Here is a 15,056-nt window from a genome sequence, read left to right as displayed (position 1 = left end):
AAAACTGGCGGTATACTATAATGTACTTGGTCAATGTTGTACGGGACACAACCAGCATTTGGAATCACTGTCTGAACTCTAATTAGAGATCATACTTTTAATAACAAGGTCTAAACCGCTATCATACCCCCCCAAAAAAGCCCCTCAAAAAACATCACAATGAAAAGAATCTAGCGGATTAATTTTTTTCACTGTGATAAAAAATTTGGAGACAATTTTGTTGAGTAGAATTGGAAGTATAACAAGATTCTTTTTCTATTATTTTTATATATATATTATTGTTTTCGCTGTTGGGTTGGCTGACGTTTTAGGCATTTTTTATATATAGATAAACGATTCCGTTCCAGGCAAAAATCTGGTGGTATAACAGATGACGGTATAAAGAGGTTTGAGTGTACATTTAACTATTTCTAAAGTGACACACCATTACCTTTACCAGAATTATTTGCCATTGCACTCAATTATTACTTAAATGCAATTCAAAACAAAGATAACATAATGAGGGGACTGTTTACAGTACATGTTCAATTTGGCAATCAAATAAAGGTACAGCTATGCAGTAAGTCTTTCTTGTATTCAAAACAATGGTTATCATTCACAATATGAGGAAAAATTTCATTTCACTTTTTAGCCAAATCATCAAAATATAAATAAATGATTGCCTATGCGCTGAGCATCTTAGAAAAGTTGTGCCTCGTCATAAAGAAGATGTCAATTCCAAGCACTCCATTACTACATAGTAAAAAAAAAAAATGACACAGTGCATAACAGATTTACAAGACAAAAAATATCATCTCCCAGAACTCTAACTATACACTTGACTGTTTCCCTCCCAGCGAGGGTATCCGGCCAGGGCGAGGACAAAAACCAAGTAATCTCATTCCAAGACAAAGACATGCATTTTGGAACAGACATAGGGGGATAGAAGATACAGTAAGTGCCTCCCTGCCCACTATGGGAAATGTGCTCTCATTATCAATGAGGTCTGAGGTTCAATCCCCAGTTGAGGAAGACTGATTTTTTGGGGATGGTTTTTTTTCCCTTATATTTTTTGTTTCTTTCCTTGTCTGGCACTGTTTCATACACACTTTTTCAGATCTTCATCAATGATTGACTTAATCTTATAAACTGAGTCATAATTAGACATGGCTGCACCTGTTTTTTTTTTTTTTTAGGGTTTTACAGAGCTTGCGAAACATTTAGGTCATTTCAGCACCAGTAAAAAGGAAGGAATGGGATTACTTAGTTTTGTCCCAGTGGTTGTCCTAGAGATAGTATGCTCTTGGAATCTACATCTGTTCCCTAATTGAACCCTTTCCCTTTGTCTTACTTTTTCTTCTGTGCTTTCAATTGTAAATCTATAACTATTTTAACATCTCAGCGCCAGTAAAAAGAAAGAAAATGGAATAGTCAAAAAATTCTAAAAATTTAGAGCATGCTATCAGTGTACTCAGTCTGAGACCACCTAAAAGTGACATCCAGACATAAGCAGAGGGTCCAACAAATAGGAATATACTCAAATGTTTACAAATTCAAAACAAAAGCAGTACATAACAGAGAGATGATTTATGAAGGAAAAAAAATATCATCTCCAAAAACCAAGTCATGTCATTCCAAGACACAGACGCAAAGGAACCCGGAAAAGGAAACACAGAGGGATAGAAGCAACAGTAACATTGACCTCCCTGCCCTTCATGGGAGGTCAAAAGACCCAGCTCGGGGGGAAAAAAACCCAACAAAAAACAAAACCCTTTCAACACAATTTTTTTCAAAATAAACTTTGCAAATGATACTGCGTCTACAGTTCCAAATATCAGATGAAAAACTGCAGCTCCAAATAGATGACATCAAAAGCAATGCCAAATAAATCAGCTTAAGTTTCGGTGCTAAAAATAGCAATGCAATGAATGAAATGAAAAGTATATTTTAAAAAAAGAGGAAGACATTGTAGAAAAAAACAAACAAACAAAACATTCACATGTCTCAGATTAAAGATCAGCAGAGACAGAAAAGTTAAAAAGAATTCCAGAAGAAAATAAAGAAAAACGCAAGCAGCATTTTGTAAAACAAAAGAGCAAACAAAACTAAATTCAATGATTAAAAAAAATATATCAAATTATAATCTTTGCCTTGTAACAGAGGCTAAACATGAAATATTATGAGCTGAATGCTTTCCATGGCAGTTTTCCTCAGCAAATTCTATGGATTAACAAGGGATCCAGATTTATACGGATTCAATATATTGTATCTTCTTCTTTCTCTTTTTCTCATTACCCGAACTCTTTATTAATTCTATCCATCTTTTTCCTAATATTTTCCCAATGTTTACAGATGTACAGGCGCATTAAAGTGATAACAAGATGGATAAAAAAAAAGTGGAGAGAGCAAGACTGAGAGATAGTATGACACGATTTGAAAAGAAAAAAAGAGAGCCCTCACCCCTTGCCTCGCTATCTCCCCCCCCCCCCCCCGCCCCCCTCCTCCCCCAATATTTTATGGAATGATTAATATAAACGAAGCAAGCCTTTGAGGGCTGAAAGCTTGTGTTGGCCTGCTGTGCAACATAACATAGAAAATTCTGGTCTATAACAATAACATAAGGTAGACATACATTATATACGATCACTAAACTTTAAATATATTTTTAAAACAACAAATTTTAAACCAAAAAAAAATGCAAATCAAATTCTATAATTATTCTAAAATATATGAAAAAACGAAAGATTAAATGCTTTGAAATAAAAAATAAAATATGAAACTATCATGCATATAAACACATTTGCTATCCCATCATTCAAGATGCTATGCTGTCATCATAGGATTCACTTGGCTCCTGGGAGGCTGTGCTGTCATAAGATCCCACTGGTTCTGGTGATTCAGCACTGTCAGAGGATCCGTCTGGCCCTTTAGACTCGACGTCATCAAAAGATCTAATAGGCCTTTTGTAGCTGACACCAGCAAACGTTTCCATTGGCCCTGGAAACTCTGCATGGTCAAAGACCGCTTCCTTTCCATGTATTTTTAAATGACGTTTCAACTTTCCACTCTCAGGGAATGATTTATCACAGATCCAACACACGTAAGGTCTTTCACCGGTATGAGTTCTCATATGGGATTTCAGGTGAATTCTCTTGCCAAAGGCTTTTCCACACACTGAACATATCAACGCTGCAGCATCAATCTTCCTATTTGTTTCTATAGAGCTAATTATTCCATTTGTTGACAATTCTGTTTCACCATTATGAAAATAATTATAATAATCTGATGCATGAAAGTTTTTCATGTGAGCATCAATCTCTCCACTTCTGTTAAATCCTTTTCCACATTTCAAACATTTGTATGGTTTGTCACCTGTGTGAGTTGTGATGTGAATTTTCAAATCGTTGCTCCGGCTAAATTTTTTATCACACATTGGACACTCATGGTTTTTTTCACCGGTGTGAATTTTCATGTGTGACCTGAGGTATGCAGAGGATATGAAAGCACGGTCACATAAACTACAAGCAAACGGCTTTTCTCCAGTATGAACACGCATGTGAGTTTTGAGTTCTGGTCGTATATTGAATTGCTTGCCACAAATATCACAACTAAAAGCTTTTTGTCCGGTATGAACGCTGGTGTGAATTTTAAGATAATATTTTGAACCAAATGTTTTGTCACAAACACCACATCGGTATTTTTTTACATCTTTATGTGTCTCAAGATGTTTTGTGAGATATCTCCTTGCGTTAAACGCTTTTCCACAGATTTCACACTTATAAGGCTTCAAACCTGAGTGAATTTCCATATGCACTTTCATATAAGTTGGAGCAAATTCTCTATTACAGATAGGGCAATGATTTGATTTTTTAGGCTTACGACAACGAGGAGTAGTAGGAGCCGTCTCCTCAACATAATCCAGATCATCTGTGTCTGTTTTGAACTCTTCTATGCCAGTTTTGAGCTCTTCCTTAATATCGGGTGGCTTTTGGTCTGAGATTGTTTTACATACTGAACATTCCAGATGTCTCTCTCCAGATGCAGTCACAATCAAATCCCGAATGCCATCAATAACAGTGTTACATATGTGGCATATAACTGTAAATCTATCTTCAGGACTTTGGTCGTCTATTCCTTCTGAATCAACACTAGTTTTAACATCCAAGTCAATTTTCAATAATTCACTTTCAGTTTCTACACAGTCGCCACCATTTTCATCATTACTTATCTTGTAATTATCCAAATCATCACAGCTGCCATTTTTTTCATTATCAACACCCTCGATTCTTTCAAGTCTTGCAGGCTTTTTACCATTGTGAATTCTATAAACATGCACTTGTAAATTGAAACGTCTGGTAAACGCTTTATCACATAATTGACATTTATGTCTTTTGAAGCCCGTATGGGAGGACATGTGTGTCCTGAGCCCATTACTACGAACAAACCTTTTTCCACAAACAGTACATTCATGAGGTTTTTCTCCTGTGTGAATATTCATGTGAGTTCTTAGATAACCACTCGAAGCAAAGTCCATCTGACATACACTACATTTAAATGGCTTTTCTCCCAAATGATTTCTCATATGCACTGTAAGCTCATTGACAATATTGAAGGATTTCCCACAAACCTGACATCCAAAGGGCAAATCCCCTGTGTGGAGTCTTGTATGAACTCTAAGATAGTATGCAGTCCGAAACGATTTCTCACAAACGCTGCATTGGTATGGCTTTATGCCGGAATGAATTTTTATATGTTTGGCTAAGTATCTCTTAGCATTGAAAGATTTTCCACAAATAGAGCATGTGTGGTCGTTTTGGCCCGTATGGATTTCCATGTGACTTTTCATGACATACATGGTGCTAAATGTTTTATGACAAACAGGGCACTCTTTGGCTTTTGGGTCATTCTTATTAATTTTGTTATATTTTCTTTTCGGTTTGTATCCTTTTGAACTTTTCTTATCAAGTTGTTTGTATTGCCTGCTCTGATCAAACTCTTCATCAGATCTTAGAGATTCATCACGTGCCTTCACATCAGTTTTATGAACTTTAGCATGTTGAGCAAGACTGTCGCCGTCATTGAATATATCACCGCACACAACACATTCGAATGGGACAACACGATTGTCGGTTGCATGAGTGTCCATATGAAATAGAAGACTTTTCTTGTCATCAAAAGTTTCACCACATTCAAAGCAAATAAATGACTGCTCTACGTTGCCGTCTGACATGGACTCTTCTCCCTCTATGACTGAAATCGAAAACAAAATCAGTGTAAGGAGTAAATAAAGCATCATTCATTTAACTATCTTCTAGATTCATAACCACCTCTTCCATTAAAAAAAACAAGAGCTTGTAAAATAAAAAAAAAGACTTATTTGGGTTTAGAACCCGTGACCTTGAAAATAAAAAGACAGAGCATCACGAATGACATAAAATGGATCCAATGGCTGAAGGGTTGGTTTGTTTTTAACATTTTAACTCCCTCCTAAATATTCAATTTCAAGATTTTTCAAAAAAATAAAATAAAAAATGATGAATGAATGATCCATCCGACAGCAAATATGCAGGGATTATTGGAGCTACATTGAGGGCTTAATCACGGAGGAGTCTGTAGACAAACCACACACAACAAAAAGGTTCTGGGCTTTCATGGCATCTAAACGAAGGGTATACATTGGGGTCACCTCACTAGGAGAAAGAGGAGGACTAGTCACTGACAATAATAAAAAAGGCAATGATTCTGAACAAATAATTCCAGTCCGCATTCAGTCCAAATGAGAATTTTACTGTTGAAGAATTCAATGCGAGGTGTGCCAAAAAACAAATTGGCGCTACACCTCAATGTCAGGATATCATAATCACAACAAACCATGTCAAAAGCTTGTTACAAAACCTTGACCCCACAAAAGCAACTGGCCTAAACGGCATATCCCTGCGTGTATTGAAAGAGCTTGCATCCAAACTGGCTCCACAGATTACAACATGCTTTTTTCCTCCCAATGAGATCGCTTTGTTACCGACCAATCAGAACACATGTTTACTATACTGTGTGGAAACAACGCTAGTTCATATATGGGACCACAGTAAAAGAAGTTTATCAGTGGGTGGAACCCTCAAGGGTCCATTAACCTTCCTTGTTAGCCATCTATCTGAAGTCAGTGGAGGTTAACTGATATCAGGCAATGCTGCGCCCAATGAGGACAATAATGGATAAATATGGTCTTATAATATGTTGGAATAGTGAGAAAAACAATAACAGCAACATTTACTTTATTATTTTCATTTTAAAAATCATTTGTTTTTCTTAATATCAGTCCAGATTTGATATCATTTGATATTATAATTATTACCTAATTAAAAAAAAAATTTTTTTTTTAAATTTGGAAGACACTAATTTTAAGTGCTTGAAAATTTTGGTATTCAAAACTCATCAGTAGTATTGCATGGGTTTTAATTAAAATTAAAACTAGATGTAAGCATCTGTGTTCCTGTGCGGTATTATCATATTGGAACTTGATTTTCTTGATTTATTCTTAGTTTTGTTAAATGGCATTCTAGCACTGCTTAGGATAAAAACAATGTATATACCCTCCGCCGTCTAAAACCCACAGAATAACGACACCCCTGGATAATGACATAATTTTCCAGTCCTGGGCGACATTGTTATCCAGGGATAGCAGTGTAATTTTGTTGAGAATAACAATCCTAGACCACAGTGAGTTCTAATAGCAATGACAGAAACTTATTACAATTATTTTTCTTTGGATGAACAATGCATTCAGCCTAATGAGAGAAGCATAAGACACAATACCTGTATCATCATCATAATCCTCAGCATCTCCAAGTATTTGCTGATCCCCATTGTTGCTGGTCTTGTGCTTTTGTAGCTGAATAGATTCACTTGCTTCTGATTCATTCTTCAGGACAGATAGAATCAATAAATATTGGCAAACTTATATATGCAATCAAGGCAACAATACAAAATTATTAATGTAACAACAACAATAATAATAATAATAATAATAATAATAATAATAATAATAATGATAATAATAATATCAATAATAATTATGGTGATGATAATGATGATCTTTATGCTTTATAGTGCTATTCTAAAGGTTTCATCACCATGCTCTAAGCTATCATAATAATAATAATAATAATAATAATAATAATAATAATAATAATAATAATAATAATAATAATAATAATAATAATAACAACAATAATATTATTTTTGGAAGGGACGGGGGACGGGGGCTAAGTGGGTGAAGGCAGAAATTTAAACGGTCCCGGTTTTCACCATGATCAAACTATGAGAGAATACACTAATAATAATAATAATAATGACAATAATAATAATAATAATAATAATAATAATAATAATAGTAATAACAACATAATAATAAATAATAATAATAATAATAATAATAATAATAATAATAATAATAATAATAATAATAATAAAAAATAAAAGAAGCATGCAACAGGGTTTCAAAACTGCAGTAGAGCAAGAATATAAAGAAAAACAACTGGCAGAAAAATATTTTCTCTTTATAATATATGAGGCAGAATTGTTTACTTTATATTAAAATGATTTGTTACATTTATCTTATCTGTCAATTATCTGCTCATTATAAGTGTTCTCTGCCATAATTATAATGATATTGATATGAAAGTTAAAAAAAAAAATAAAGATGAAAGATCTTTAAAACTAACATTTTACTCACACTTTGAAAGTTTTTATCATCATACCAACCACTGCATATTAACTATAATTGTGCTCAACTGTAAGTAATTTTTAAATGGAAGTAAAAAAAAAAGATGAATTTAAAGACATTAAAAACGTAATCATTTTACTTACACTCTGAAAGTTTTCATCATCATAACAACGACTGTTTGCTCGCTCTGAAGATTGGCCATGGTCCGTAAGGTGTGAATTGTTGGCCTGCTTGTAATGTGCCGTCCTTGACACAGGCTCTTCATCATCATTCTTTGGGTTCTCTTCCATGTTCAACGACTCCAGTCAGATCGACTGGGGCTACTGTTAAGATAGAATATTTTGTAGTTATTGAGAATATTTTGTAGTTATTGTTATATCAATATGATAACAATTAAGACTGACTGTGACTACCATCAAAATACTATTTCTCAAAGTAATTGTCATTTTAACTTACTGACTTAATCCACATAGAGCCATGGGATGCATATAAGGCATCCACCAAGGACTACCATTTCTGTCTGTCAGCTGCTTACACATGCATGTTATTCCAGGTTAGGCCATTCTTTAACAGTGCTTTATCCATGGGTCTTCTCCAGGTTTCTTGGGTCTTGCTCTTTGTCTGTCGCCATCAACCATCCAGGTGAGAGCAGTTGACGGCAAGACAGTTCCCTTCATTCTGGCAACATGTCGTGGCCATCTTCAATTGTCATATCAACAAAATGAAAATTAAGAGCAAACTTCTTTTCACGTTGTGAGTATTACAGGAATTTGCAGTCTTGTGAAGGATATAGGCATTGAGTTGTACCAATTATTGAGTAACCTCTAAGGTGTAATGGTAGCACGACTGACCAGTATTCAGGAGGGCTGAGGTTCATTCTCAGTAGAGACTTTTTGGGATGATTTATTATTGTATTTTTCTTTCTGCTTGTCCAACTTTTCGGAGCATTACCCTACAACAGGCAGAGGGCCTACTCCCTAATATGTCACAGTAATGGGTTCAGAAAAGTCTGTCAGTCACTTAAATAGCTTGTTTCCTTTGAATTGCCAAAATTGTTGTTTCATCCAGGTCAAGTATGTGAAGCAAGTTTCCTCAAATGCTTACTGTGTAATTAATTTGTCTCAGGTAGGCTAAGCGGCTAAGCTGATAGAAAATCTAGAGAAAATTATATTTATTTCTTCCCTTTTATTTCCATTTATCTCATGCCAAATAAGGACACTCAATTAGTTGAAAAATTTAATGAGGAAAGAAACTTTTCTTCGAATATTGAATTAAAAATATAAGTGATTCATTACATTTTTTGGGAGACCTTCCGCACATTCCTCAAGGTAGCTTCATTTTATATTGTTCTTTTAGCCATGCAGCTTTAGCCAGACATTTACTTTTATTCAATTTTTAAATTTTAACTAGCATTTTAAAAGCTGTAGAACAAACCTTGATTGATTGGTAAAAGTTTTACGTTATTTTGTCGTTGAAATTGAAAGGTAGTGCAGAGCAGTCATAGGCCTGTTTTTTTTCTTTCTATGTGTAAAGCGCCGCAGAGCAAGATTAACGTGGATGTGTAGGCGCTATATAAATTCATTATTTACTTACTTCTATGAGTATTAGGGTTAGCTCGAGGTCCAAGTTTAGAAAAGCGATCAAGCTCTCACCCCCGGGATGAGAAAAGAGGTAGTTGCCCCTTCTCGCTATTCTCACCCCTGTAACCAACAGGTAGGGAGGGTAGCCTAGCCTAGCCGCCGTCCCTTCTCGCTATTCTCATCCCTGTGTAGGGTCAGCTTAACACCCCCCCCCCTTTCCTCACTACTCTCACCTGATCATCATCATCTCTCTCGTGACTACTTTTAGTGGTACTGGACGTAAGGAGGGTGAACATGCAGCCCCGTCCTTTCTCGCTATTCTCATCCCTGTGTAGGGTCAGCTTAGCACCCCCCTCCCCCCCCCCCCCATCCTCTCGCTATTCTCATCCCTGTTAACCAACAGGTAGGGAGGGTAGCCTAGCCCCCTGTCCCTTCTCGCTATTCCCATCCCTATTAACCAACAGGTAGGGAGGGTAGCCTAGCCCCGTCCCTCCGCTACCCTCCTATTACCACGTGGGAGGGTACGCCTAGCTCTCGCCTTCCACCCACACTCACCCCCCCCCCCCCTTCCTCACTACCTGATCATCAAATCTCTCCTGGTACTGGACGTAAGGAGGGGAACACTGTATGTAGTGCATATAAAATGTAGACTGGCTGGCTTGAGATATGGGAATCATTGTTGGAAATCTGTCTACGAGATTTTTTTCCTCTCTCTCTCTCTCTCTCTAAGCGAAACGGATTCGCCCAATTTCTAAGAATTGGACTTTTCCTTTTATGGGCATATTATTATTTTGTGTTGACTTGGCTTCTCAATTTCTCCCTACGTTAGGTATTTTAACTTGTTTATATTTTCTCGCTCTCTCCCTCCCCCTACACCAAACTCTATTTCTCTACATCTTTTATATTGTTTGTATTTCCTTTCTCTCGTCCACTCAATATTTCATATCTCTCTCACCCTCTCCCCATCCCCCCTCTCTTTATCCCTGTCTTTCTCTATTTTAATTTGCTGGTATTTTCTTCTTCTGTTTCTCCTCCACTTTCTATTTCGTCTCCCCCCCCCCCCCCTTCTCTTTCTTTCTCTCCCCTGTCTCAATTTATATCTCTTTCTTACCACTCTGTCGTTAATTTTACCAATATCAACAACCATATCTTTCAAATATTGATGCTATGCGTTTAGTTAAAAAAAAAAAACTCATAACATCTACCAGTCTGATATAATATATCACATGTGTGCAAGAATGCCGGCTACAGCCGGCCTGCCGGCCGATTGGATTACTGAAAAAAACGTCGCCGGCTTTTTGCGATTTGGATTTGATTGATTTTTTTTTTTTTAATTGTGCAACTTGTGACCAGAAACTTAACAAGAAATTACTGCATTACAACCTTTGGATTAAACATACAACAATTTTGGACTACTATTATGAAGACTAGATGAATCTTGCAGGCTTTTTCAGATTATATGTCTGGTCATAAGTCGACTTGCAGGCTTTTTGAGGTCCAGTTGCTTGCACCCATGTTATCAAGTTATCAAGGCACGAAACCTTGTGTAATGTTAAATGTTGATTAACACAATTCGGTGAGACCTTATTATAAAAATGACAGCTAAAAACAATAACAAAGAGCTGGATGACGTCAATTTTGTTCCTTCTATACATGAAATTTATCAAGATAACGCATATTTGACCATAGAAATAGACTTAGAATTGAAAAATCTACAAGATTGCCAAGTTTCATATGAGATAAAGTTTCTTATTATTATTATTATTATTATTATTATTATCATCATCGTCGTCATCATCATTATTATTATTAGTAGTAGTACCCTGGCTGTTGGTTAGGTAATAGTAATACGGGATGAGAATAGCGAGAAGGGGTGGCGGCTAGGCTAGGCTACCTACCCTCCCTACCTGTTGGTTAAAAGGGGTGAGAATAGCGAGAAGTGGGAGGACCTCTATTCTCATCCCGAGGGTGAGAGCTCGATCAATTTTTTATTCTCATCCCGGGGGTGAGAATAGTCACTTCGTAATGAAAAGGCCAGAGTTTTGGTAATGGGAGCGTCATTCGACACCCGAGTTTCGGGTGTATTTTGTCACAGGATAATTCGGCACCCGAGTTTCGGGTGTATTTTGTCACAGAATAATTCGACACCCGAGTTTCGGGTGTATTTTGTCACAGGATAATTCGACACCCGAATTTGGGGTGGGGATGGTCAGCAAAGAATTTGGCATCCCAAGCAGGGTAAAAAATTTTTGGAAAAAAAAATGTTGTTTTCTTGTCGTCGGGGGGGGGGGGGGGGGGGGGGGGGTCGTTGGCAAAAATTCTACAATTGTTCGTCTTTGCAAACACACAAACCATTAACTGCAAGACCATATCTCTCTCTCTCTCTCTCTCTCTCTTGATTTCTTTCTTTCTATCACACACACATACATACGCTCCCTCTAAGACCTAAGTGACGTAGATGACTTAAACAGCAAAGGGTATACAATTACAGATACTGTGCGACAAACTCGCGACACATAATGTCGTGCGTTCAGCGAAAAAGGTTAAATACTCATATAATCCAGCAGCCGAATTAACGCACAAGACGATGTGTAACCTTGAACGTTTCTAGTCTGATTGATAGAAATTAGTGAGAGTTAATCAGAAAAAACGGCTAGTTATAAACAAAGGGCTATGTGACGTCATTTCCTTCCTTCTATTTGCAACATCTCATAATAATAGATGATCTAAAGTTTTATATGTAGAAATGGTATATATCTATCAATATAGATAATATTGTGCCTGGCTAAGAAGTTCACAACATTGCATCCGGAAGTATAACGAACCAACACACAAAACGATGTGTAACCTTGAACGAACAATGACTTTCGTCTTCCAATGTCTTAATCCTTTCAAGGAACTCATCGCTTGAAGCGAATTTTGCTCCCTCAAATATTGAATTCGACCGTCTATCCATATTTTAAAGAGGACTGGCGTGCAACGGACAAGGAAGGAAGGCGGAGAAATTTGATTTCCCCGGGTTTGTACGTTCATACGTACTGCGCATGCGCGATTCGGGTGTCGAATTATCTGGTGACAAAATACACCCGAAACTCGGGTGTCGAATAACACTCCGTTTGGTAATTGCGAGACAGGATAATCAAAAGTCCAGGGTTTTTTTTTATTATTGCCAGACAGGTGCCTGCCATTTTTCTTTATTGGCAGACATGTCTGAGAATAACGACAGCCAAGTCGCCAGGTAAGTAAGTTAAGTAAAAGTACTCCGGACACTGACTGGCCACTATTATTGTTGACGACAACTGCCTGCACTAATGTTCAAAAGTATCGATTGTGAATGTATATCATAATACCTACCGCAAACTGTCTCTGCACTCTATTATCAGAAATGATGTTGAGATCTTTATTCTCTGCAAAATAAGAATCATAGCCTAAAGGCCCAAAATAAATGTCTCTTCGAGGCCCATAAAAACACCTCTCTCAAACGGATGGATCTAAAAGAGAAGGGGGAAAAAAAAAACTACATGAGCCTGCTTGCAGTTGCTAGAAGTAGAAAACTTGACCCTGCCGCACTGTTTCCGTACTTAATTATCATACAATTATTGGTGTAATCTGTAATATTACATTTTTATACTATCTAAATCTAGATTTCCAACTCCCTGCGGCCAAAATACAGTTAAATTTGTAATTTAAAATAGATTTTGGCACTTTGTATTCGAATTGCAGCATCTAGCATTCCATAATTCTCGTCATGACAAACCCAATCTCTAATCATTTCGATTATATTATATGATGATCTCTGCTTTAAACGTTTTCCAGTTGATCAGATTTTACACACATTGTCTCTGTAATATACTGTTGCATTCAGTTACCAAAAAGCATTACAATGAACTGCGAGTATTTTTTTTTTAATTATAAAGCCCTCCTTGATTATAAAATACGTTTGTTTAGTTTTCCAATATGTATTTTGAATTGGCAGTTGCTCTGCAGAAGGCATCGGCCATAATGATCTTATTGTGCTTCCGGTTATAATTATGTACTCACACAGAACGACTAAATCGTGAACTCAATCTCTAGTGCTCAAAACATTCAAGCTGTTACAATTTTCTTCCGTTTAGTTTTTCCCAAGGAAGATCTCATTCTGCAAACCACCCAACGAATTTGATCAGTATGCCCAGGTAAAGAAACTTAATATCTTTGGTTATCGGACTAATTTTCGTCATTTCACTTTCACTGTCACTACTTTAACTTTCACCTCCCCTTTTTGTTGACCGTCATTGCACTGTTACTGTTACTAACTGTTAGTGTGTTGAGAGAGTTTGTGGTAAATGAGGGGAGTAGGAGGCCTTCCGAAAGTTCCTACATCCCCAGTATTCTTGTTCTTGGAGGGGGGAGACTTTTTAAAAAAAAGTTTCCCCCCTCCCACTCCCACTCCCAAACCCCCTTAGTCTTAGAACTATAAAAAACAAGAATACTGGGGATGTAGGAGCTTTCGGAAGGCCTCCTCGATTTTTTTAGACTTGAGTGATAGGTCCCAGAAAAAGTTCCATAAATTTTCGTAGTGTTTTTATGCACCTCCGTTGACGGTGTATCTTAACGGATCGTTTTTATACACCTCCGTCACGCATGCGCATTCCACCCAATTTCATTAGCGATATTGTGTTTCTTCATTTGGACAAGGCGAAAGTACATCTGTAGGATGTCTTTGTTAATAAATTTATATAAAAATATTAATAATTTAAAAAATCGAAATATATAAAACCAGAAAATAGAAGTTGCATTGAAGGTAAAATAATGTTTTAGAACGACCTGATTAAATGTGATGAACAGTCAGGTGGCTCCGTAGCGCAGTGGACAAGCTGTCAGACTCCAACCTTGAAAGTACCGGGTATGATTCCCAATGTTGACTTTTTTTTTATTTACTTTGTTTTTGTTTGCTTTTTTTTCTTTCTTTCTTTTTTTTTTTAAAAAAACTTTTTATCATGTTTTTAAAAAACTTCGATTTTAATTTTCTAAAAATTTTTATTTATTTGAAATCAGTATTTGTGTGCCATGTTTCTTTTTACTTTTGATTTTTTAAATTATTGTTATTATTCTTTAATTTATTATCATTGTACATCGGTAATCACTAAGCAGCGTGCTAAACTACAATCTAAAACTATTTAAATTTTAAACCTCATGGACGTATGCAGCAACAACTTTACCATCACCGCCAACGGAGGTCCATAAAAACGATGCGTTTTTGTACACCTCCAATGGAGGTGTATAAAAACTGTGCGTTTTTGTACACCTCCAACGGAGGTGTATAAAAACGCCACCATAAATTTTTTATGTATGGATTTTAATGATTTTTGTCTTATCTTAATATTTTTTTCAGGTCAGGAGGAATTATTACCCTATCGTCGATTATCGTTTAAATTTACACTGTTCACTGTTAGGGAGTTTTTAATTTTAACATTCTAATCTAAATATGTATCCCTAGCAGCACTGATTATAAAAGTTTGAATTTTGTTTCTATCTTGATTATAGTACAGTTCAAAGTATTCAAAGTATGAAATTTCAGCCCCAAAATTACCATTGGAAAGTTGTGAGTGATAGATATCATGTGCCATTCATAAAAATGAAAACAATCAATATGAAGTTCTTATCGTCTTGCGCCACTTCACTTACTATATCTATATATCTTCTATATTCCTTTTGCATTCCTGAACTTTTTTTTTACCAAAAAGCTGATGATTTCGCACTCAATTGTCAATAACTTTTAAAAGGTTAAAGTC

At 36.2% G+C, this 15,056-nt stretch overlaps 2 protein-coding genes across 2 annotated transcripts in view; one reads left to right on the top strand and one right to left on the bottom strand.

Moving 5' to 3' along the window:
- Positions 1-1,158: 1,158 nt before the first annotated feature.
- LOC144958714 (uncharacterized) lies at positions 1,159-12,765 on the bottom strand. Its single transcript, XM_078890863.1, has 4 exons — positions 12,637-12,765; positions 7,846-8,025; positions 6,793-6,898; positions 1,159-5,229 (listed from the first exon to the last, which is right to left on the bottom strand). Exons 2-4 carry the CDS (start codon positions 7,990-7,992, stop codon positions 2,795-2,797), a joined length of 2,688 nt encoding a protein of 895 aa, XP_078746989.1. The 5' UTR covers positions 7,993-8,025; positions 12,637-12,765; the 3' UTR covers positions 1,159-2,794.
- Positions 12,766-13,277: 512 nt separating this feature from the next.
- LOC144959249 (uncharacterized) overlaps positions 13,278-15,056 on the top strand; it is a 34,451-nt gene continuing 32,672 nt past the window's right edge. Inside the window, exon 1 of the mRNA XM_078891791.1 lies at positions 13,278-13,457. Coding sequence (XP_078747917.1) covers positions 13,450-13,457 — 8 coding nt within the window. The 5' untranslated portion in view covers positions 13,278-13,449. The remainder of the gene's footprint in view (positions 13,458-15,056) is intronic.

Source organism: Berghia stephanieae, chromosome 13 (assembly GCF_034508935.2).
Source record: "Berghia stephanieae isolate SIO BIC M18660-M18661 chromosome 13, UCSD_Bste_1.3, whole genome shotgun sequence".
Lineage (NCBI taxonomy): Eukaryota > Metazoa > Mollusca > Gastropoda > Nudibranchia > Aeolidiidae > Berghia > Berghia stephanieae.
Note: the sequence above shows the minus strand (reverse complement) of the source record. Positions and strands in the feature narration are given on the sequence as shown.

Excerpts from the sequence above, each read along its gene's own strand:
- LOC144958714 (XM_078890863.1), bottom strand. The coding sequence starts at position 7,992 with ATGGAAGAGAACCCAAAGAATGATGATGAAGAGCCTGTGTCAAGGACG. Across the intron at positions 6,899-7,845 it reads ATGATGAAAACTTTCAGAGT|AATGAATCAGAAGCAAGTGA; the intron begins GTAAGTAAAATG and ends TCTGTCCTGAAG. Across the intron at positions 5,230-6,792 it reads GGATTATGATGATGATACAG|TCATAGAGGGAGAAGAGTCC; the intron begins GTATTGTGTCTT and ends TTTCGATTTCAG.